The sequence below is a fragment of the Amorphotheca resinae genome, assembly GCF_003019875.1.
Source record: "Amorphotheca resinae ATCC 22711 unplaced genomic scaffold M430scaffold_1, whole genome shotgun sequence".
Taxonomy (NCBI): Eukaryota; Fungi; Ascomycota; class Leotiomycetes; order Helotiales; family Amorphothecaceae; genus Amorphotheca; species Amorphotheca resinae.
In genome coordinates, this window is record NW_020194471.1 from 3650896 (window position 1) to 3671187 (window position 20292).

Sequence of the window (20292 nt, forward strand, 5' to 3'; positions counted from 1 at the left end):
TCGATATGAGGTAGAATCCGTTATGGAGGGAGGTAAGCTCTGAAACTGGGCCATAGCCCAGTGTGACTTAATACAAGTGTAATATTGTCATCATTATATGTGCCTCGACCAATTTTGAATTTAATCCTACAGCGAATTTCACTCAAGTACCCCTACCACTCTCTTCCCACAGTTTCTTCCTCTCCTCCGGCGTCATACGCTGCGTATTCCGCAATCTCATCGCCTGGAGCTTAATCCACTCCTTACTATTCATGCCCTCTTCTTCCTGCCCCTCCTGCAGCGGCGGGATAACATCACTGCCCTCCAACCTCTTCAACACGACCTCGTCCTCGGGCCTCGCAAAATACACCAAGCTATACCTCGTCTCACTGGCCTGCTCTCCCGGCGGCGACACGACACGGTGAATATTGGACCTCAGCAACCCATTCGTGAATTTCACCATCGCGTCCCCTAGATTGACGATGCAATGCCCCTGCAACGGCTTGACGTACGTCCACTCGGGCTCGCGGCCGGGCGGGGTCAGGGAGGGCGGGGGCAGGATCTGCAGGCCGCCGATGCGGTTGAAGAGGATGGTGATGCTGCCGAAATCAGTGTGTTTCCCCAAAGCGGTCTTGAGGTCCGATGGCGGCTGGGGAGGCGATTTCACGATGCGGATCTGATCGCCTGAGATTTCGGTCTGGCGGTGTAGAGAGGTGAGGGTGTGGGGCGGGAGGTGGAGGTGGGTATTCAGATGGTCGAGGATGAGGGATACGAGGGCGTGGGCATGTCGCATGTAGTCCTGGATCAGAGGGGCGTTGTCGTAGAGCAGCCGGGGGTGCGCGAACGGCGTCTTGGAAATTCCCAAAAAGTCGTCTTTGGGGATCTATACTTCCTAGGTCAGCATCATCGGATCTCTCTCCATCCTCACAGCCAGGAAGGAGAACGAACGTTGTAAAACTCGTTCCGGTCCAGATTCCCCTGCTCGTCAACAATCGCTGAGCCAAACCCCTTGTAACCCATATAGCTCCCCAGCGATTTATAATCGTATTTCTGCAGCTCTTCCCTACCCAGGTCGTATAACTGCGGGCCGAGCCCGAATAGCTTATCCGCTTCATCAAGCAGGCGTTCCCCCTCGGCATCCTGGCGCAGATCGAGGTAGAAGAAGCCGAGATCTTTGGAGGCGGAGAAGAGCCGCTCGGATTCGGTAGCGTCGCGGCGGAGTTTCGATAGTGAGAGCCGGTGTAGAGGCGCGATAGGGACATTGGATGGGAAGGGTGGCAGGTTGGGGAATTCTAGAGAATCGATTTGAGCTGGTGATGCGGTTTGGGTGATGGTTTCGGTGGCCATGGTTTGATGATTAAGAGGTAGGTCTCTTTGCTCTTGGTTATTATTCTGCATCTGTATCTTTGAGGAAATGCTGAGGTTTTGAGTAAGGTATACTGTAATAACCCCAACTTTGAAGGAAGCTACCTACCTTTTCTATCTATCCTCGGCAGATCGGCTTGCCCGAGGTCCCTATCTTTTGCGGGGAAGAAGTGGGAGAACTGAAGAAGAGACTGACTGGTCTGGTATCGTTCACAGGAAACAGGTCGTTGGGAAGAGAAGAAGAGAGAGGGTAGTTAGTTCTATAATGAACTCTAGATTTCAAATCCACTTGTGAAGTTGTCGTCGTCGAGGTCCGGCCTTATATCAGTGCTTCAGAACTACAACTTTGAAAACGGCATATGAAGTACTTGCTCTATCATGCGTTCTCAATTATGTCATGAATAGCTTACCATGAACCAAGAATCGCATACTTTAGCCAGTTCTGTCTGCGGGGTTTAGCCGCTCCCGTTTCCCCGCAATGCGGGGTTCGTGAACACTAAGGTATCCGATTGGAAAGACTTGTCACTTGACAAATATTAGGAATTGAGAAGTCGTGACGGGTTTTACTAGTGATATGGGATTCGAATGGGATTAGAACTGCCTGTGGAAGAGTAGATGGGGATGGTTGCTCAGCAATATAGGAATAATTGAAATTCGGAGGCCAAGCTGTCTGGCAGTGAGTTGAGCATCGGACTATGCCACAAGACACATTGTAGGCAAAGGTTACTATTATGAAACGGGTTTTATTGATATATAAATTAATACACAGACACTCCAAACGTTTACCAGCCCTGAGTATTCTCCATAACCCCACCATTGACCCCAATACAACACACTTGGTTTATGGCTTCGACCAGCCTCCACAACTCAAGACTCGATTGACACAGGAAACCTGGCAATAACAAGCCGGCCCGACAGCAGGACGGATGCGGCGCCTATAACACGTTTCGGACGTTTCCTGAGGCACCTCCAATTAGATTATCTATTCTTATCAAGATAGAGAGCGGAGCTGATGACTCTCATTGGAGGTGCCCCTGGAGTTGAGGTTGTTGTTTGAGTAGTAAGAGTATTGAGTGGGATAAGATTCGCACCCTTAGGACATCGTGCTATAATTCCGTTGTGTGAAATGGTATGGGAAGGAATCTGGTCCAGGAGGAGGATGTCTGATGGTAGACGACCCAGACAGTCCTTCCATCTGGGTGGTTCCCAATACCGCCGAGGCATTCTAGTACCTGAGTAGATGGGTGGTGATGGCTCCTTCACCAGAGGCTGAGAGCATCACCACCATCAGCATTATCCCCCACCCGGCCAATTCCTCCACAAATAATGATCCCCGACTTGTCCCACTCGTCTGCCGCGCCCCCTTAAATTTCTTAGAATCAGTGTCTGAATCATCGCAAGAGGGCGCGGCAAACGTCGACGCTCGGCGGAGACGTGAGGAAGCTCGGGATAAGATACTTAATGGCAATTGCGCAACCTCTAAACCAATGAAGAGGATATTGTGCGGCGTTCCTCCTCTGTGTCTGAGCCGAGATAGCCCGCCTTTTTGTTGGCTTCTGGTACTAGCTTGTTCTTGCGGCATGAAGCGTATCTGCAATGAAGCCGAATATATCTTTCAAGGTCTTGCGTCTGAAAGAGGTTTCTCCCTGGATTCCCATGTAGTCAATTGTCAATTCCTTTCCTTCATCGATCTCCTTAAGAGCCTCAATAAAAATCTCTTTGTTTGAAAACCTAGTCTGCCACTGTAGATGTTTAGAATAATTTGAGGGTCTGATTGCACTCACACCAGGGCCAGCCTAGTTTTATCGAAATGACCATTCCTGGAAAAGTAATCCTTTGAATGAGAAGTAGGAAGGGCAATGGCCCATATCTCAGCAATGGGAAATAGCTGGATTCTATTGTGTATCTTCATTCAAGGGGACGGTATTGAGGCAAGCATCCTCGTGAGCACAGGCTTTGGCTGCATATCCGCCAGCTTGAAGTTCAACCCCGAGTCCCTAGCCAAACACTAATGTGAGATCTCTTATTTTGACACACATCCATGGTTAAGAGAGGATCAATTTCTGGTCGAATCGTACTGGGTGGAGAAGGATATATGTTGTTGGTAACAGAATTGCGCGATCAGGAAGCTAAAATAGACCAGCAAAACCCGAACAAGCATCCTACTTCCACGAAACACTACTCCGGTTTGCTCAATGCTTGCTTGCTTTTTGATTAAGCGGTTATATGGTAATTGCATATGCATATATGCATCGTCTGATAGAGCAATGCAGCAAGCCATAGTATGAGATACCTAGAATCTGTTTGTCGTCCATCGGGAGCGTTCAAACCCAACAAACTCGAACACGTGATAAGTCTTCGATGTATGTCGGTGGAAAATATCGAGAGAATATCGAAAGCGATCAAGAGCTCCCCGGTGTGGAACTAAGGGGCGTTCCAATTAGGAAAGGGTGGCCAGCCGCAGTGTCGTGATAAACAAGTGTTGTGGTGAATTTCCTCACACTTAGTTCTTCTCAACCTTCCCCTCCACCATCCTCAATCAACTCTTGACAACACCTCTGGATCATCAACAAGAATACAACGACCATGGGAGCGTGATCAAAGAACATCAAGCTGAGCCTTCTCTCTATCAGGAGAGCAAATAAAGATCTGGTAAGTCCCCGTCTCTCGAGACTGCTTGCTTGGCCAGGCGTTTGATCAATCAATGCCTGCGTCATCAATATCTATCCTTCCAACTTGAACAAAGCGTTCGACAGGTCGCAATGATCCAATAGCATTCTCTCTGCCATGATCGTAAGCTTTGGGCAATTCCAGAGCTGTCTTGGCTGACGTCCGGTAGTCTGCTCTTTGACTCCTTCGGAGGTATCAAGCGCACTACAAGCGAAAGCTACGTTGGTATGCAGCCCTCAGTTCCTGTCAGACATATCCTGATTTCTCTTCTTGTTACCTGCCTGGTGGCGCGAGGGCGAAAGAAGCTACCTTCCACCTCATTTCTCGAGTGTCATTGAAAGAGCACCCTAGTTCTCTGATCAACATCAAAGCCCAGAGGATCTTCTGACACGTAACAGGGTCCAAGTCTGCCTTGTAACGCCAATCGAGCATCGAAAAGAACAATACGACTATCTCATCTTTCTTCAGAGACAATAACTGCCTTGATTAGGATTTCCTCCTACTTCCTCTGAAGTGAAAAGACGACAGTCTGAATAGTCCCTCACCTTGATCACTTGGCAGAAGCAGACCAAGGTAAGAAAGCCCTGGGCTAACGGATTGTCCGCAGTAATAGGAACAGAATTTGCTTCCACTGAAGTCGAGACTGACTGAAGTAGATCCATAGATTCCAAGATGGAATCTGCGGTCTTGAAGATCCTCGAAAACCACGTCCGCAGAGCCTGGGATAGTGGTGATCATACGGAACAATGGCACAATCTTCCCGAAGTACCAAATAAGGCAGAGATCATGCCAAAGGAGGAGTATAATTATGATCCGACAAGCGACAAAGAAGAGTGGAATGATTATCAGAAGGACCCAGTCTACGATCCCAACCTGCCGAAGAATATCATTGACGGACCTTGGTCTTCTAAAGAGGACTACATCAGTGCCCATTACCAAATTCTTCGGGAGGACGCCATAGCTCCGCTGCGGAGCTCCGTTCAATGCTTCCGAAAGAACCGCAATATGGATGATGATAAGACCACCTGCATCTATACACATGTGGGTGTGTACTAAGTCTCGGGTAGAGCATCTACTGACTCCGAAATAGGTCCATTTCAAGGGATTCAACCTTGGGCCGACTGGTCCGGCATTTAGGATCACGTTTTCGACAGAGCGAGCAGGTAAGCGAATTCGATGGGAACAATCGAAGCGCTTGCTGCCAGGTACTATGGTTGCTTTGAGCCCTGCCACAGATATGTTCAATAAGGTTTGCAAGGTCGCGATCGTCGCGGGTCGTCCAATTCTTGGAGGATTGGATCAGAATCCCCCTCAAATTGACCTGTTTTGGGGCGATCATGCGGATGCCGTATTCGATCCAGTCGAGAGTATGGTTCTTTTGACGGTTTAGACGAGAATCTGCTAACGGCTTCCTAGAATATATCATGATTGAGGCTCGTAATGGATATTTTGAGGCGTATAGGCATGTGCTTGTTGGATTGCAGAAGCTCCGAACAGAACGGTAAGTCGATTAATTCCAAGCCTCGTTCCCAGCAGCAGTTAATTATTATTGAAGCTTCTCGCTCGCAAAGCACATTGCTGGTCTCGATCCAGACGTTGGGGCACCTGCCTATCTAGAGAAGCATCCGATACTTGATCTCAGTTCGCTCGCTCCTCAAGTCGCCGATTACTCGAACAGTGCCAGCAAGGATGAGATTGATATCTTCAATGTCAATGTCCTAGAAGGATTTCCTAAGATTGCTGAATCTGGAATGGACGAATCTCAAGTCTCAGCTTGTAAACGCATGGTGACTAACAAAGTTGCAATCGTGCAAGGTCCTCCTGGAACAGGGAAGACCTTCACCTCTATCGCCGCGATCAAGGTGATGTTAAGCAATCTGCAGCCAGAAGACCCTCCTATGATCATTGCGGCTCAGACAAACCATGCATTAGATCAACTGATGAATCAACTTCTGGCCTCTGAGAAGAATGTCGTAAGACTCGGAGGCAGATGTGATAAGGAAAACGTCAACATTATCAAGCGCACTCTATACGAGTTACGCATGACCACGAAGGATGTTCCGGGTGGTGGGAAGGGCCTGAAAGACTGCAGGACTGCACTCCAACATAAGATCAACGAGATCGAGTTATTAATGTCTCCACTCCTTGCTGGGACACTTCTGACAGACGAGATTTTGATCAAGTACAGGCTTATCACAGAAGCTCAGAAGGAATCTCTGTACGAGAACGGATGGTTCGAAACAGGTGGATCTGAGAAGGTTGATGACAGCCGATCTACGTCGATCTCAACATGCAAGTGATTTCCATTCTGTCGTGAATCAACCGCTAACGCGATGATATGCAGGGCTCGGTGAAGGTGGATTGGTCCCAGTCCCCCAAACACCTCAGATTAATCTAGGGTTGCCAATTGAAGAGGCCGACCTTGAGTTTGAGCAACTCCAGGAGTTAGAGCAAGAGCTTGAAAGTGCCGAATCCCCTGAAGACAATCTCAATGGAAAAGTGCTCCCTTTTCTCCGCAGTTTCACCGGTAGGCCCTCTGCAGCCATTGATGATCGAAAGATAAAGCGGGCTCTTTCTTCGCGTGAAAGCTTGTATGACATTCCCCAGTCGTGGAGAGGGCCAATTTATCGTTACTGGGAGAAGCAAGTCAACAGAGAGTGTCTTGTAAAGCTGAGATCACTCCTTGCAGACTACAAGAGCATTGTCGAGACGACCCGGATCACGAAGGTAAGTAGAAAGTTCTGTTGAGAGACCACTTTGTTGTGATAAAGCGAGGCTGACGTGAAGTAGTGGAACTGCAACATAAAGCTCATTCGACATCTAGGCACAAAGCTGATCGGCTGCACCACGACGGGCCTTTCAAAATACCGTCCGCTTCTCGCAGCCTTGGAGCCCCGTACTCTTCTTATTGAGGAGGCCGCCGAAACTTTGGAAGGCTCCGTGATGGCTGGAATGTTCGATTCATTGGAGCATTTGATTCTCGTTGGTGACCACAAGCAGTTGCAAGCTTATTGTAACATCGGAGCCTTGGAATCCCCCCCTTATAATCTGAATGTGTCCATGTTCGAGCGCCTTATATCCAACTCTATCGGATTCACGATGCTCAACACACAACGTCGTATGATTCCTGACATTCGAAAGCTTTTGTGTATCGAGCCAGAACCTTTCTATCCTGATCTTCACGACCATCCCTCTGTCGAAGATAGGGTCGTGAACAGGGCCCCGGTCCCAGGTATGGCAGGTCGCGACACTTATTTCTTCCATCATACCTGGCCTGAGACACGTAACTCCGATTTAAGTCGGCATAACCAAGACGAGGCAGAGATGATTGCTGGTTTATTCCACCATCTCGTTCTGAATGGCATAAAGCATTCACAGATCACCGTCTTGACCGTAAAATGCCCCTAACAGTCCCAAGTTGAAGTACCTCGCTAACTCGAACATAGTTTTACAATGGCCAGCGTAAGACTATTTTGAAGGAGCTGAAGAAGCACCCAGGACTTCGTGCAAACACCTATTTCAATGTCTTCACGGTCGACAGCTACCAAGGGGAGGAAAACGACATCATTCTTCTGTCGCTGGTTCGCAGCAATGAGTTCCTTGACATCGGCTTTCTCGAAAGCAGGAATCGCTTGGTAGTCGCCATTTCAAGAGCTCGGCGTGGACTTTACATCTTTGGCAACGCCATTACTTTGACAGCTGCCGAGACAAACGGAGATGTGGTTGGCCGAGATGCTCTTTGGACTCCTCTCATTAAATTCATGAAGCATCAAGGTCGATTCGATTTGGACGGTGGTTTTCCAATTACTTGCGTTACCCATGGAACGACGCTCGAGATCAAAGAGGCAGATGAATGGCTCGGTCTTGCCGGTGGATGTCATCGAGACTGTGATGGTATCCTCCCATGCGGCCATAATTGTTCTCTCAAGTGTCATCCCTTTGACCATTCGATGGCCTTTTGCCGTGTCGCTTGCCCTCGAAAATTAGAATGTGGCCATGGCTGTAGCCACTTATGTGGCGAGACTTGTGGATGCTCCCTGTGTGAAGAGGGCAGTAAGATTATTGATGAAAGTCATGACCACCGACAGCCCATGTCTGACAGTGGAAAGCAAGCGCCACACATGCTCGCTTCCCAATGCAAATCCGAGCCAGGTGGATTCTATAACCCAATGCCTAGGCAATCAAGCCTGGGCGCTCTCGAAAAATGGAGAAATTGGGATGCGAAGAAGGGCGATTCCGAGATGGCAGAGATCCGTTTAATCGAAGCTTCCAAGAAGATGACGGCCCTCTCGGAGCTTGTCTATGAGGATACTTGGCGTCCCGTCTCCATTGAAAATGGAGTTCGTTCCCTTTCTGGGCCGGAACGAAAGATTATTCGACGATTTGACAATGATAATACGTCTCGGTCTCAAGTACCAAAGACTTCCACCATGCACAATGCCAGTGTGGGCATTACCAAGCCTCCGGAGAAGAGGAAAGTCAGCAATATTGTCTCCCGAATGACAGGTTTCGGCGTTTCAAATGTAGATCCCTTCAGCAAGCTCTCGACCCCCGGTCGGACTTCTACTCAGACGGGACATCTAATAGATCTTGAACTCGCCGACCCTTCAGAGTATGCCGCCACTCCAACCCATCTTGGTCATGAACAGACTAGGTATGGTCTTACGGTTAACCTGATGGACAAGCTCACGGCCATTCATAGCAAGTTTGGCAGCTCTCGACGAGTCACCCCTGCAGTCATCCCTCCAATCAAGGCATCTTACCTCGAGGCAGCCCAAGAGGAAGAAGATTTGATTGATCTCAGTGACTCTGGTCCTCCTATCCTTGGTTCAAGCGCACCAGATTTTGATCCTAGTGCTGTTATCGACGGCATGCTCTGGACTGATGATGACTACGACTGATGATGACTACGAGCCTACAGCTCCCTCGACCAAGCTCAATTGACATGCTGGGGTAGACCTTTCATGCTCTTTATGGTTGCTTATATTTTTCCCTTTCCAGTTTCTGTTTGTAGATTGGATGTGGAGTGTGCTTTGGCTGCATAACTTGTTTTTTGCATGGGAATTGCAAATCACCTAGATGTATATCACGCAGTCAATAAATCTTTTCTCTTTCCAGGTGGAGTAGTCCACAATATGCGTGATTGAAGTCACAAGATTAAAGATGCGTACCATAATTGAGTCCAAATCACCAATTGAATGTGCAGCTCGATGAGATAGGGCGACAAGGGTCCCTCAAGAATCAAGCGTGAGTGACTGATTCGACGCAAATGACTGGCTGATAGGATATAGTGTCGGCCGCAGAGATTTCTTCGCAAAGGCTCGCTGTACCTCATATGTTGAAAGTGATGGTCTCGGCCCTACCACTCCGCCGTGGACGAACCTGCGGAGGGATCATGACAGAGTTATTGCCATCGCGGGTAGATCATCCCCCCTTTGATCTTCAAAAAGGACCCGACTATACGAACTTTTATGCTTTAGCCATAGGAGTATATCAATCTCCTCCTCGAGATCAGTCGATCTGTGGAAGTCCATGGCCAGTATGGATTTCTTCTGGGCCGGTGCCGGTTTATGAACAAGCTTTCCAACCGATAGCTTTGCATGAATTCCAGGTCGACAGAGCTTTTTGTTAGCTTCTTTATGTCCCTCGGATCTACAAGAAGCTGTGTTTTCTTGGGTTCGTGTCTCAAGAGGTATATACCTAGAGCGAGTCGGGCATCGGTGCGCCTAGGAAAGAAAGAAACGGTTTGACACTAGCATCTGGCTGTCTTGAGGGTAGTCTCTATGCCCTCTAGAGCCTCACAGAACTATCAGAGTCTTAGTAATAATCATGCCTGGAGCAAGACAAGTTTCCATGTCAAGACGGCAAGATGGACGACGGTAAGATGGACATCGCCTCTGGACTGAAGCTTGAAGGAATCTGGGGATTGTGAAGCTTGAAGGAATCTGGGTATTTTGGAGTACAGCATTGTAGGATGTAAGGAAGTGGAGTGAACTTACTTCTAAGCCCTCTTGACTGACTGCCAGCAGAGCTAACTGTGTTAGAATGTTGCCCGGGCGTTCGTGGATACGGGTATGCTCCATCCTCCTGTGTTTGTGTTTCTTGATGCGGTTAGATGCTGCCAGATACATTGTTCAAGGCAGGAGATGCCAGTGTGTGTGTGTTGAGACACTGCTTGTAGTTGCTGAGCGGTAGATCGATGTCCAAAGCCAGTGGCATTTGTTGTTCAAGACGCGGTTCGCCATCGTGGTGGTATACAGGTATATTAGGAAACAAGAGTGAATTGTTCAGCTTCTTTGTTATAGTTGACAGGCAGTCAGCATCAAGAGTCAAGTGTCCTAGATGTGTCGAAGGAGGGGAGTGGGAGGACGTCTTGGAGACTTACCTATTGCTCTTTCCGTCACTAGACGCGTCCACTTTTGTCAGCCAAAGCACTGGCTACAGGATCGACGATAGGTCTTCTTTGCTCTCAATAACAACAAGGGCTTGAATGATGGTGTTATCGCGCTGTGACTATAGAAATGGCGGTGGTGTTGGTATTGTTGAGTAGAGATGGGGGTGAAACAGAATTGTAGGTTGGAGGATTCTCGCCAGCGCGCTCAAGGCTAGCAGCTGGCTGGCTACAATTCCAGAACTGAGGCTGCCTCCCTGCTGTCTCCTGTCAGTGCACTACCAGACTAATATCAGTTTCGTTTAGAAAGCAGCTGGTGGAAAATGAGAAGTTGAGATTCACTAGGACTCTCGCATCAAGGTAGCACAGCAAACAGTGCGAGTACTAGTAAGCCGTCCTCTACATTTCCCACTCCGCGTCATATTAAATAACAACTGCAGAACACCCTCTCCTCCTTCAGACATTAAGCAAATTTCCAGATTCCTCTGCGCTTCGCAACCCTCTGAGAGGTCCAACGTCGAGACGATACTCTTATTCCCAATTAAGGACTTGCTTCGAAACATTCAAGATGAACTTGAGTGCTACTTCAACTGTATCAATGCCACCTCCTTTAACTCCCCAGTTGTACGCAGAGTAGGACTCTCTATGCCAAGCATTCCCAGAGCTTCAGTGACTGACAGAAAGCAGATATCTGAGCGGCAAGCGAATCACGATCGTGGTGGGACCGGTGTTCAAGGGCTTCGAACTGAGAACGGCTGGGGCATTGGAGCGTGCAATGGCTAAGGGATTCGAGCTCGCAACGGTCAAGGGATTCGAGCTCTCGGAGTCCATGCTCGCACATGCCTCACCATACTTTGCGAGTGCGTTCAAGGATGGTAGACTAACCTACGAGCATGCTTTCCTTGGCATTCGCGCTGTAGTACTCCACAATGTTACAATCCGCTCTTTTGAATTGGCCATATCGTACATCTTCTCGTTTGAGAAGCGCTTCTTCAAGTTCGGCGTGATCGGCTTCGGGGACGAGGGAGATTTTATCAGCGCGATGATAGAACTGAGCAGTCTCAACGAGACACTCCTCATCCCAGGTCTGGACGAGGTTACGCGCAGCAGCTTGTCCTCGGTCCTGGCCAACAGCGACGCTCTTGGGAATGAGCACATCAGGAGAGCTTTCGAGCTTCTAGAGCCAAAGTCGGGAACACGAGATGCGATTGTTCGAAAAGCCTTCGCACACTTTCAGAGCAGAGACTGGGAGCTAGAGAGCCGAAACATCTACGACGACTGGAAGTTCGGAGAGGCGCTTGAAAATGTGCCGGGCTTTGCTGGGGCCTTCTTCATCTTGTTGAAGGAATCGTACATGTCCTGAGGTGGCTAATTGAAGGAGAACGGATTGCAGAGCGCATTACAGAAGGGAGGGAGCACTACGACGTTCAACTTGAACTGTGACCTTGAGCAAAGGGTATCGAGATTTGCTCATGGTAGCAAGAAGCAGTCTCCAACTCGAGATTGAGAATTGAGAATTGAAAAATTACAATAATGAATCGAGAATACTACCACGCAGTGACCAGATGCGAACTCCTCTTGTCTTTCCTCCCCTCGAAATTATAATTGACTCCGGTCTCTGTTTCCCCACAAGCCGACATCATCTCCCCACTCGCTCTCGCAGTCGACCCCAGAAAGATATCCACACGTCAGCATTCGCCGAGTGTGATCGTTCGGCACGTAAGCGACGCCTCCCGCGCTATTGAAGGGTGGAAGCAATGAATGCACTTGCCCGGTGCTGGGTGCTCAAGTCAAAAGGTAGTTGCGAGTCATCCATGAAGAAGAGAGAATGGAAGAAAAGCTGCAAACTGTTTGGTGATTAGATAAGGTACCTAATGCTGTTGATGAGGGTAAGCAAAGCAGAGCGTGAGGAAGTGCAGAAGGCGCTCGGATTGATCTGCCAATTGCATGAACCACGGAGATATATTCGCTGCGCATAAGCCGGGGACCGAACTGCGCCGATTTGGATATATGCTCAATATTATGGAGTATGTACCGTGCACAGAACTCTGTTTCCGTATTGTGGACCGTATGTATCAGAATTACTGTGAATCGTGATCGAGATTCCAACGTCGGCGAACGGACAATTGGACATTTCCGGGAAGAAAGAAAAAGAAGCGCATAGCAGCGCTGGCAACACGCGCTCAACCACACTTCACGATGGCAGACGGGCTTCGCGGATCTGCAGGCAGCCTGATGGAGGCAATAGAGCGGTAATATAGCGATGGTTCGTTGCCCTTGGAGGATTGGAGGATTGGAGGATCGGAGAAGTGAAATCGGTCGAAGCTGGCTCCCTGTGCCTCTGAACGTGATAGGGTTACATCGCCCGCGGCCGATGCGAATGCCAAGGGCAAAAGTCTGCAAAAGCTCTCGACTCCAGCGAATCCGGACAGAGGCTAAGAAGCACCTGGGCTACGCTCAGTAGTCGGCCGTCCAGCGCGATCCAGTGAGATCCTGCGCGAGGCCCTGGAGCTTCAGGGGAACGTCTTCCGGAGTTCCTGCGCTCCACCAAGCAAATCGATATCCCCACTGCAGCCCCGACACGGCCGGCCAGCCACGAGTCTTCAATCCAGCCATGGGGCCATCGTCCAGCTGCAAACCCGCCCTTGCTGCTCCGTCATTTTCATCTCTCTGCCAGACTGTCAGTGTCGGCACTCAGGCCTGTTGGAACGTGGACGAAGGACTGCTTCTCTCGACTCCTTGCTGCTCAACTCCGCACTTGCAACCTCCCAGCCCGATGTCTGGTTAACGAAGCTGCTGTTGTGCACGGGCAGTGAGTACACGGCATCGCAGCGAACAGTACAGAGCTGTTCCTACACACCCCGAGACGTGTTCTGAATACAATACAATAATCCTAATACCATCCGATCTGATACCCATAAGGATTCGTTCTCGATCGTGCAGCGACGACCCGCAGCCATGCGGAACCTTCCCAACGACTCTGCCATCTCGGTGGCTACGGCTGCTGCCGCCGCCTCTTCATCAGCGTATCCCTCGAGCATTACACCTCCACCCGGAGAGAGGCGGGCGTCGGACGACAGGACGAAATCGAAATCCAACTCTCCACAAGCAACACAATTCACGCCTTATCACGAGCTGAGCCCCGAAGAACAAGCCGCGCAGGACCTCGAGAACGAGGCGGCTGTCGCCCAAGCGCAGGCTTCCATCGATATCGATTCCGGGTCAGATGTTGCTTCAGTCTCCGACGCCGGGTACGAGACGGATTCCCTGCGGTCGGCGGCCTCAACGTCCTTATCTTCGAGCGTGCGGGATTTTGCTTTTGAGAATGGGAGGAGATACCACAAGTTCCGGGAAGGAGCGTATAATTTTCCGAACGATGATAGTGAACAGGAGAGAGAGGACATGAAGCATGCGATGATGGTGAACCTGTGCCAGAAGTTGCACTTTGCACCAATAGGGGACAATCCGGGGAATATTTTAGATATAGGGACGGGGACGGGGATTTGGGCTATCGAGAGTGAGTCTTCCATTCTCCTCCCACATAGGTGAAGAGGGAGAGTAGACAGGGCGAAATGCTGATGCGGAACTACAGTGGGAGATTTATATCCAAGCGCCAACGTCCTGGGTATAGATTTAAGTCCCATACAACCAGAATGGGTGCCCCCAAATGTCAAGTTCATGGTCGATGATGTGGAATCTCCTTGGTTACGGCCCCCGAATCATTTTGACTACATTCATGGACGACACACGGTGATGGCTATCAGAGACTGGCCGAAGCTGATGCGGCAAGTTTTAACGTACGTCCTCCGATTTCTCCCCCATCAATCTATCTCTCTGTCCTCCCAGAATTGGACAAGAAGCTAACGAGTGGGCATGATAGTCACCTGAAACCTGGCGGCTGGTTCGAGCTACAAGAAATCCATCACTTCCCTCAATGCCATGACGGCAGCATGCCCCCGAACCACCCCGTCGCCGAATACTGGTCACTGATCGACCAAGGTTTGGCCGCAGTCGGCATAAATTTCAAAGCGGTGCTGGAAATGGCGGACATGATGCGGGAAGCAGGCTTCGTGAACGTCACAACGCGCATCTTCCACGTGCCCATCGGTGTCTGGCCGAAGAATAAGGTGTTGAAGATGGTGGGCATGTACTGGCGGGAGATTCTGCTCATGGGAGCGGAACCCATCGCGCTCGGTCCACTGACGAGAGGGCTGAAGTGGTCTCGAGAGGAGGTCGAGGTCCATCTCGTGGCGGTGAGAAAGGCGTATATGGATGCTTGGGTCCATAGCCACATGCCATTACACATTATCTGTGCGCAGAAACCGGAGTAGACCTATACCGCTTACTCACGGTACCGAGGGTTTTGTAAAGAAAAAGGAGGCGGCGAACTGAGAATTGATGAATAGGCATAGCTGGCGTACTGTTGTGGCTGTTGCCATGTGGCATTATCTACACATGGATGGCGGGCTTGATTTGCATTGAGCGGGCGGCTCCTCTTCGTTTTTTTGTTGGCATGTGAAGATCTTTGACGATGAGAGTTTTTTCCATATATATATACGTATATATATTTATATTATAACAGTACTAGACGGCGTAATGGAGATTTGACAGACACGTCAAGAATAGAGAGGAGTACCTAGTTTGAATCAATGTCTTGTACCTTACCTTACGCTATTCACTTCGATCGTATCACGTTCTTCACATTGGTCGGAGTATCTCCCTACAAAGGTAGGTACTTCTGGATATATATCTGTTTCTGACCACGGAGGCCCCCTCCCTTCCAACCAGATCTTACGATGGCGTCGACGAGTGGAAGCATTTCCGCATGAGCGAGCGAGCCTTCTCTTGTTCCGGGCTGTCCCCACTGCTTCAACGGTCGCCACTAGCGCCACATTATGCTTACATACTACTAAGTATCATCCCATTCTCATTACGGAGTATTGAGAATAATGCAGAGGTGAGATGAGGTGAGGTGCCGAGGCCCCTGGGAGGTCGAAAGGTCTTTGAAGAAAGTTGGGAAGGCGTCCCCTCCCCTGCGCGCCCGTTAAGCACCCTCTTCCCTGGGTCCAAGACCCGACGATTCTGAATCCCACGGAAACTTCCCATGAAGAAGATTGCCAATGTTGCAATGGAGAAAGAAAGGAGGGGGAAGGGGGAAAGAAGAAAGGAGCGGCCCGTTTCTGCGGGCCGCGGGAATTGGGTTTGGCAGGTTGGTTAGGTAGTAAGTAGTTGGAGACGGATGGAGGAGGATGCTGGGTTTATCGAGCCAGAACGGGAGATGATAAGGGGGGCCCCTTGGATGGAATCAGCCCGGCAAACGGGGAACAACGGTGGAACGGGAAACCTTCTTCATGGCTTCAACCCTATCAAGCCCGTCCCTGCTCCCCACGCGTCTCTCCTCGAGTCCTCGCCCCAGGCACCCGGAGCATCCCGCTTCTGCAACGGGTCGACTTGCGCTTTGCAGAACCCCCTCCCTCGTGGTCCCTTCCCTATCACTGGTCAATCGCAGGAATTATATGGGGATCTCCCGACCCAGACCCAGCTTACCACACCAAAGAGAAATAGCACGGAACTAAAAGGCGTATGGTTACATCGACCGGTGCAAGGACAAGGGGCGCACTGGCGGCGGTCGTATCCGCTGAAGAAAAGGGGAGGCTGGCCAATCAGCGGCGCGGGACAGCGTCTCCCTTGAACGTTATATAGCATTTGGTAAGCCGCATCGATATGCCATCATGCCAGACTGGGCGCAGGTCGTGGATTCTGGCGGGGTTTGATCAGACGATTTGGGAAATGGATATTGTGAGGTGTTTGGTAAATCGACTGTGAGATGAGATCTGCTCTGGTGTTTTTGTTCTCGCCGTTGTCGATTCGCTTGAATTGGCCAATCAGGACGCGGCAGACAGGGGCTCTACATCACGTGTTCCCCTGGGACCGCAGCAGCCGCACGAAAAGAAAGATTCTGGTTTGTCGAGACGAAAAGAGTTCCCGTCTCTCCTATGAATCCATGATCCTATCATACAACAGCAGTCTGCACATCTACCAGGTTGATCGCCCGCTCCACAGACCGAAGAGCAACCCGGTCTATAGTTTCCAATGGAACTACTCCTCCTCGGCATCTGGTCCGTCTCTGCTCGTCCGCCCCTTGCAGTAATGATTCGCCTTCCCAAGCAACACCACAGGTTGATGCTGGGAACGGTGCATGGCATGGCACTGCACCCAAGACTCTACAGTCAGTACAGTACTGCTATGTCCCGCTCGACACTGCCCGTCTACACCTTCTCCTTCTCCTCCTCCTTCCCCCTCTCCTGAGTCTCCTCCGCCATTAAACCTACTTGGCGCCCTTGACGCGGAGATTCACTTCAACTTATTATCATAATCAATTCGGGGTCTACGCTAGGACTCAATCAGACCCCCCGGCGCATTCCAAATCATCAGTGCGTCCTTCCCTCCGTCCCTAGCGTCCGGCGCAGCAAAGCACCAGATTATTTGCTATCTCGCTCTCCTCCGCGCATTCGACTATTTGACGGTTTGTCTCCTCGTTCTAGCTACTCTCTCATCGCATTTTTCAGTCATATCTTTCTCTCCGCCGAGCCTTCTGCAGCGAGCAGCGTGCCGACGAATAATATCTCCAGGAGTCCGGGCCACGGGTAGCTGCCACAGACCCCAGCATTTCACGAATCCGAAGCGATAGTGTGGAGATAAACTGACAGGGTGGGGCCTCGTGGCACGAGAGGGAGCAGAAGTAAAAGAATCCCGAGTCCCTGGCACTGGGACTCTGCACGCACTCAGCATTCCTTCGTCTTTCGTTGTTCTCCTCCATCACCCTGCTTTTACGTCTGTTGGGTCCGGGAATTCGCTCGATCTGTCAGCGAACCTGAGCAGTTTGTGTGCTGCGCGCTAGTGGGGCTACCTCGTATACTGAGTTCTGGATATGGATAAGGTACGCCAGGCAAAGAAGAGACTGAGTGTTGGATCGTGGGGTCCCTTTGCAAGCAAGGACGACAAGAGGTCGAGTCGCAGACTCAGCGGGATGAGCGGGAAGGATGGAGAGACCCTGGGTGGAAGCACCAGTGATGTTCCCAGCACCATCCCCGAGAACAATGGCACCAAGGAAGCCGAGAACGGTCAGACTCAGACTGTGAAGTCGACGACGAGCCTGGTCGAGTTGGCAAAGACCATCGCGAGAGAGACGGAGAAGCTGGAGAAGTATTACAAGGACATCGGGCACCCCTTGCCCGGCTGGGAAGTTGACTCGTCTGTCGATCTCCCAAAATTCCCTGATGATATCAAGAAGGCCAGAGAGGAGGTTGTGAAGGCAACCAAAGAACTCGAGTACTTGGTCACCGGGCCTACAGAAAGCTTGAGATGGATGGCTTGGGACGTGAGTCTTCTGTATCCAAGGATAAACTGATGAGACTGACCGACTACAGCACAACAACTCCCTCTCTCTGCACACCGTCTACCATTACCAGATCGGTATTTTCCCCTTTCCAAGATCCCTCGTTCCAGCTAACAGAGTCAGCAAAATCCTTCCCTGTCGGCGAGACTGCCACCTATACCCAGATCTCTGAGAAGGTCGGCTTAGACGAGCTCAACCTTCGTCGTCTCCTGCGCCATGCCATGACAAACCGCATCTTCAAGGAGGTGTCACCGGGTGTCGTGGCCCATACTGCCGCAAGCAAGTTACTGGCTGAGAACCAGGCAATGGATGACTGGGTTGGTTTCTGTACTGAGGATCTGTGGCCTGTGAGTATATTCTCATCCTTTCTGATTTACGGCAAGGGACGGTGCTATGAACAAATTGCGACACCTCGATTGGCAAGGCCATGAGGACTCGAAAAGCACCATCGAACTATTCCTGTTTTGAAAGTCCCACCTCATGCATTCCCCTACTGACATCTCCAGGCCGCGGCCCGAACCATCGCCGCTATCGAGCTCAACCCCTCCGCCAACGAGCCCACTCAAACCGGTTTCTGCTACGCTAACAACACTACCGATGTCGAGCCCATGTTCGTCACCTTCGGAAAGGACCCGAAGCGCGCAAAGCGCATGGGCGGAGCCATGACCTCCCTCACCGGCGGCGAAGGCTACGAAGTCTCCTACCTCGTCAACAGCTACGACTGGGCATCCCTCGATGCTCGCGGCGCCACTCTGGTGGACATTGGTGGTTCTCATGGCTTCGTCTCGACCGAGATCGCCGCGAAATACCCCAACATGAAATTCATCGTCCAGGACCTCCCCAAGACCGTTGCCACGGCCCCCGAACTGCCTGCCGACCTCGCCTCCCGCGTCTCCTTCCAACCCTATGACTTCTTCACGCCCCAGCCTGTCAAAGGCGCCGACGTCTACCTCTACCGCTGGATCGTGCACAACCAAGCCGATAAGTACGCGATCAAGATGCTGCAGCAGCTCATCCCGGCGCTGAAGAAAGGCGCCCGCGTTCTGATCAACGACCACTGTCTCCGCCGCCCTGGCGTCGAGAACATGTGGGATGAGAAGATCATGCGGACCATGGATCTCGTGATGCTCACGCTCCTCAACGCGCAAGAGCGCACAGAAGAGGATTTCCGCGAGCTGTTCGCCAAGGTCGACCCCCGGTTCCGCTTCTTGGGTGAGAAGAGACCTGAAGGCTGCAGAATGGCGATTTTGGAGGCGGTGTGGGAGGGCGAGGATTTTGGGGGCGAGGCTTAGATTGATTTGATTTGATTTGATTAACGCTATATACTTGTTGATGAGAGGAGAATCGGATATATAGATGGATAGTTAATCTAGTCAACGACAGTATAGTGGAAGGAAAGTCGGAAAGATTTTGGAAAGAGAAGAGAGAGAAGGAAGGAAAGAAGGAAGGAAGGATGGAAGAAGATCAATTTGTTCTCAGGCGCTTGCCTTAATAGCTGTACGTACCATGTGGTGTACATACATATACCTTACGTATTTAGAAGTATATATACTCATGAGCTCTCTTCTCTCTCTCTTGCGTTTGCTTGATTTGATACTTCTTGGTTGTAGGTAGGTTTGCGGGTATGTCTGTGTAACTAACTGCTTTTGCATATTTAATAAATCAATATATGTGTATCTTAAGATAGGATAGATAGTAGGATAGATAGTGTTATTCTTTCTTTCTTTCTTTCTTTCTTTCCTTCTTTCCTCGCCCTTCCCTCTCTCTCTGATCATCCATCCCCAAGAGGAGATATATCTCCCTCCTAGGTACGTACTATGCCAGTAAAAGTAAAACGTTGGGTGATTTCTTTATATTTATTTATATATATTTGTGTCATTAGTTCTAAGGGTCGGTCATGTAAGTGTGAGGTTTGGGACCCCCCTTTTTCCCCCACCTGCTTCACAGCCCTTAAAAAAAAAAGTGGGGGGGGGGGGAATGCTTCTCCTCTAAATATTTAATCTGCTAATATAACGAAATAGAATAGAATAGAACACTATCAGGGACAAGGCTGGGCTAGAGAGAAAAATGAATGTGGGACTGACAGTCTGGTTTATTTATATTCATGTTTCTTTTTTTTTGAGGGCTTTTCGTTAGGTATATGTATAGGTATATAAACATCCATATCTCATATCTCAAGTAGGTAGGTATCTCAAATCGCACATAACAGATGAATCATAGAATATATCGAAACCCGCGATTATCAATCTCTGTCATATCTAACATTCCGTTCTCGATCGCTTCGCGGTCCTCTTCGCGGTCGGGGTCGGCTTCGCCTCCCGCCGCCGCCGCGTCGCGTGCCACGTTCGATCGATACATATAGATGTAGAGGAGGAGGACCATGGCGAGCTTGACGGAGTAGCCGACTAGCATTGCGATGTAGGCGCTGTGATAGTGGGCTTTTGGGGGTTAGCTTTGTGTTTTTCTGTTTTGGCTTTTGTATAAGGTA

The 20292-nt window shown here is 50.1% G+C and overlaps 7 protein-coding genes across 7 annotated transcripts in view; 5 read left to right on the plus strand and 2 right to left on the minus strand.

Annotated features, from left to right (window-relative positions):
• Positions 1-142: 142 nt before the first annotated feature.
• On the minus strand, positions 143-1326 carry M430DRAFT_47315 (hypothetical protein; the record flags this gene model as incomplete). Its single annotated transcript, XM_024867916.1, has 2 exons — positions 143-862; positions 928-1326. 2 exons carry the CDS (start codon positions 1324-1326, stop codon positions 143-145), a joined length of 1119 nt encoding a protein of 372 aa, XP_024725822.1.
• A 3360-nt stretch (positions 1327-4686) lies between these two features.
• On the plus strand, positions 4687-8915 carry M430DRAFT_15519 (hypothetical protein; the record flags this gene model as incomplete). The annotated part of the gene is made up of 7 exons (XM_024863270.1): positions 4687-5055; positions 5105-5381; positions 5431-5515; positions 5570-6258; positions 6359-6741; positions 6805-7407; positions 7461-8915. The coding sequence occupies 7 exons, from the start codon at positions 4687-4689 to the stop codon at positions 8913-8915; spliced, it is 3861 nt and encodes a 1286-aa protein (XP_024725823.1).
• Positions 8916-10973: 2058 nt separating this feature from the next.
• On the plus strand, positions 10974-11912 carry M430DRAFT_15520 (hypothetical protein; the record flags this gene model as incomplete). The annotated part of the gene is made up of 3 exons (XM_024863271.1): positions 10974-11038; positions 11093-11711; positions 11784-11912. 3 exons carry the CDS (start codon positions 10974-10976, stop codon positions 11910-11912), a joined length of 813 nt encoding a protein of 270 aa, XP_024725824.1.
• Positions 11913-13363: 1451 nt separating this feature from the next.
• M430DRAFT_93919 (hypothetical protein) lies at positions 13364-14736 on the plus strand (the record flags this gene model as incomplete). Its single annotated transcript, XM_024869799.1, has 3 exons — positions 13364-13922; positions 13998-14202; positions 14286-14736. The coding sequence occupies 3 exons, from the start codon at positions 13364-13366 to the stop codon at positions 14734-14736; spliced, it is 1215 nt and encodes a 404-aa protein (XP_024725825.1).
• Positions 14737-15644: 908 nt separating this feature from the next.
• M430DRAFT_15522 (hypothetical protein) lies at positions 15645-16097 on the plus strand (the record flags this gene model as incomplete). Its single annotated transcript, XM_024863273.1, has 1 exon — positions 15645-16097. One exon carries the CDS (start codon positions 15645-15647, stop codon positions 16095-16097), a length of 453 nt encoding a protein of 150 aa, XP_024725826.1.
• A 1338-nt stretch (positions 16098-17435) lies between these two features.
• M430DRAFT_93908 (hypothetical protein) lies at positions 17436-19096 on the plus strand (the record flags this gene model as incomplete). Its single annotated transcript, XM_024869798.1, has 4 exons — positions 17436-17786; positions 17836-17881; positions 17928-18151; positions 18311-19096. 4 exons carry the CDS (start codon positions 17436-17438, stop codon positions 19094-19096), a joined length of 1407 nt encoding a protein of 468 aa, XP_024725827.1.
• A 784-nt stretch (positions 19097-19880) lies between these two features.
• Positions 19881-20292, minus strand: part of M430DRAFT_113906 (hypothetical protein) — a 2444-nt gene continuing 2032 nt past the window's right edge. The window contains exon 3 of the mRNA XM_024861535.1: positions 19881-20242. Within this exon, the coding sequence (XP_024725828.1) occupies positions 20019-20242 (224 nt within the window). The 3' untranslated portion in view covers positions 19881-20018. The remainder of the gene's footprint in view (positions 20243-20292) is intronic.